Source organism: Condylura cristata, unplaced genomic scaffold, assembly GCF_000260355.1.
Source record: "Condylura cristata isolate star-nosed mole 26May11 unplaced genomic scaffold, ConCri1.0 scaffold00025, whole genome shotgun sequence".
Lineage (NCBI taxonomy): Eukaryota > Metazoa > Chordata > Mammalia > Eulipotyphla > Talpidae > Condylura > Condylura cristata.
The window spans coordinates 30,839,625-30,840,511 of NW_004567126.1; the positions used below are offsets into that span (position 1 = coordinate 30,839,625).

General features: G+C 70.5%; 1 protein-coding gene across 1 annotated transcript in view; it reads right to left on the reverse strand.

Annotated features, from left to right (window-relative positions):
* Window positions 1–887, reverse strand: part of LOC105854053 (chymotrypsin-like elastase family member 2A) — a 5,260-nt gene that overhangs the window by 2,837 nt on the left and 1,536 nt on the right. The window contains exon 2 of the mRNA XM_012729436.1: window positions 69–504. Coding sequence (XP_012584890.1) covers window positions 69–504 — 436 coding nt within the window. The remainder of the gene's footprint in view (window positions 1–68; window positions 505–887) is intronic.

An 887-nucleotide genomic window follows, 5' to 3' on the forward strand; every position in this document is an offset into this window, starting at 1 on the left:
TGGGGTGGCCAGGGGGTAGCCTCAGCTGCCAGTGAGGAGGAGGCGGGATCTGCGCCCCAGCCGCCCACCCTTCTTCCCCCAGGCGCCCCCTCGGGCCCCCGCGGCTCTCATGCTGCCCTGGGTCCTCAGGGGAGCCCTTCCGGCCATCCACCGGGGTGGGGGTGCCGGGCCCGGCGGTACGTACGAAGCAGATGCCGGCTCTGCGGCGGGAGACGAACGTGCACACGTTCTCCGGCCGGCACAGGAAGGTGACGACGGTGACATTCAGCTCCTGCAGGACTCGAGGAATTGGCGCGCTGGTGCCCAGGCGCCCCCAGCCCATGGCCAGGCACTGGGTACCGTGGGGCAGCAGCTGGCCTTGCTGGGGGAGTGGGGCCACTGCCACCTGGGCATTGAGGTTGGCTGGCCGGTCCAGCTGGGAGAGAGAGGCCGGCGGCCGTGAGAGCCCGTCTCCAGGCCCCACACCACCCCGCTGCCAACCACCCCAAGGTGCCTCCCCGGGCCCTCCCCCAGGCAGGCTCAGGGGTCACCTCCTCCAGGGAGCCCTCCTTGATTGTCTCCCACCCTCATCTCAGCCCACACTCATGGCATGGCCAAAGCACGTCCCTGAACTCTCCCCCCACCCCGCTTCAGCGTGTGTCACGTTGGCTCTCACAGAGCCCTGCACGGGCACCGGCTGAGGCTGGGGGTGCTGTGTGAGCCCGGGACCCTACCTCTGCCCCTGGGAACCGATCTTTGGGGGCAGGCCAAGAGCCCGCAGAGAAGACAGCAGCCTCGAAGGGGGAAACGGCCCCCTTCGATGCAGCGCGGCAGGAAGGGTGGCTGTCGCCCCAAGGGGAGCGTCCCGACTGGGAGGATGAGGGGAGCCCCGGGCCGGGGGCACCAGC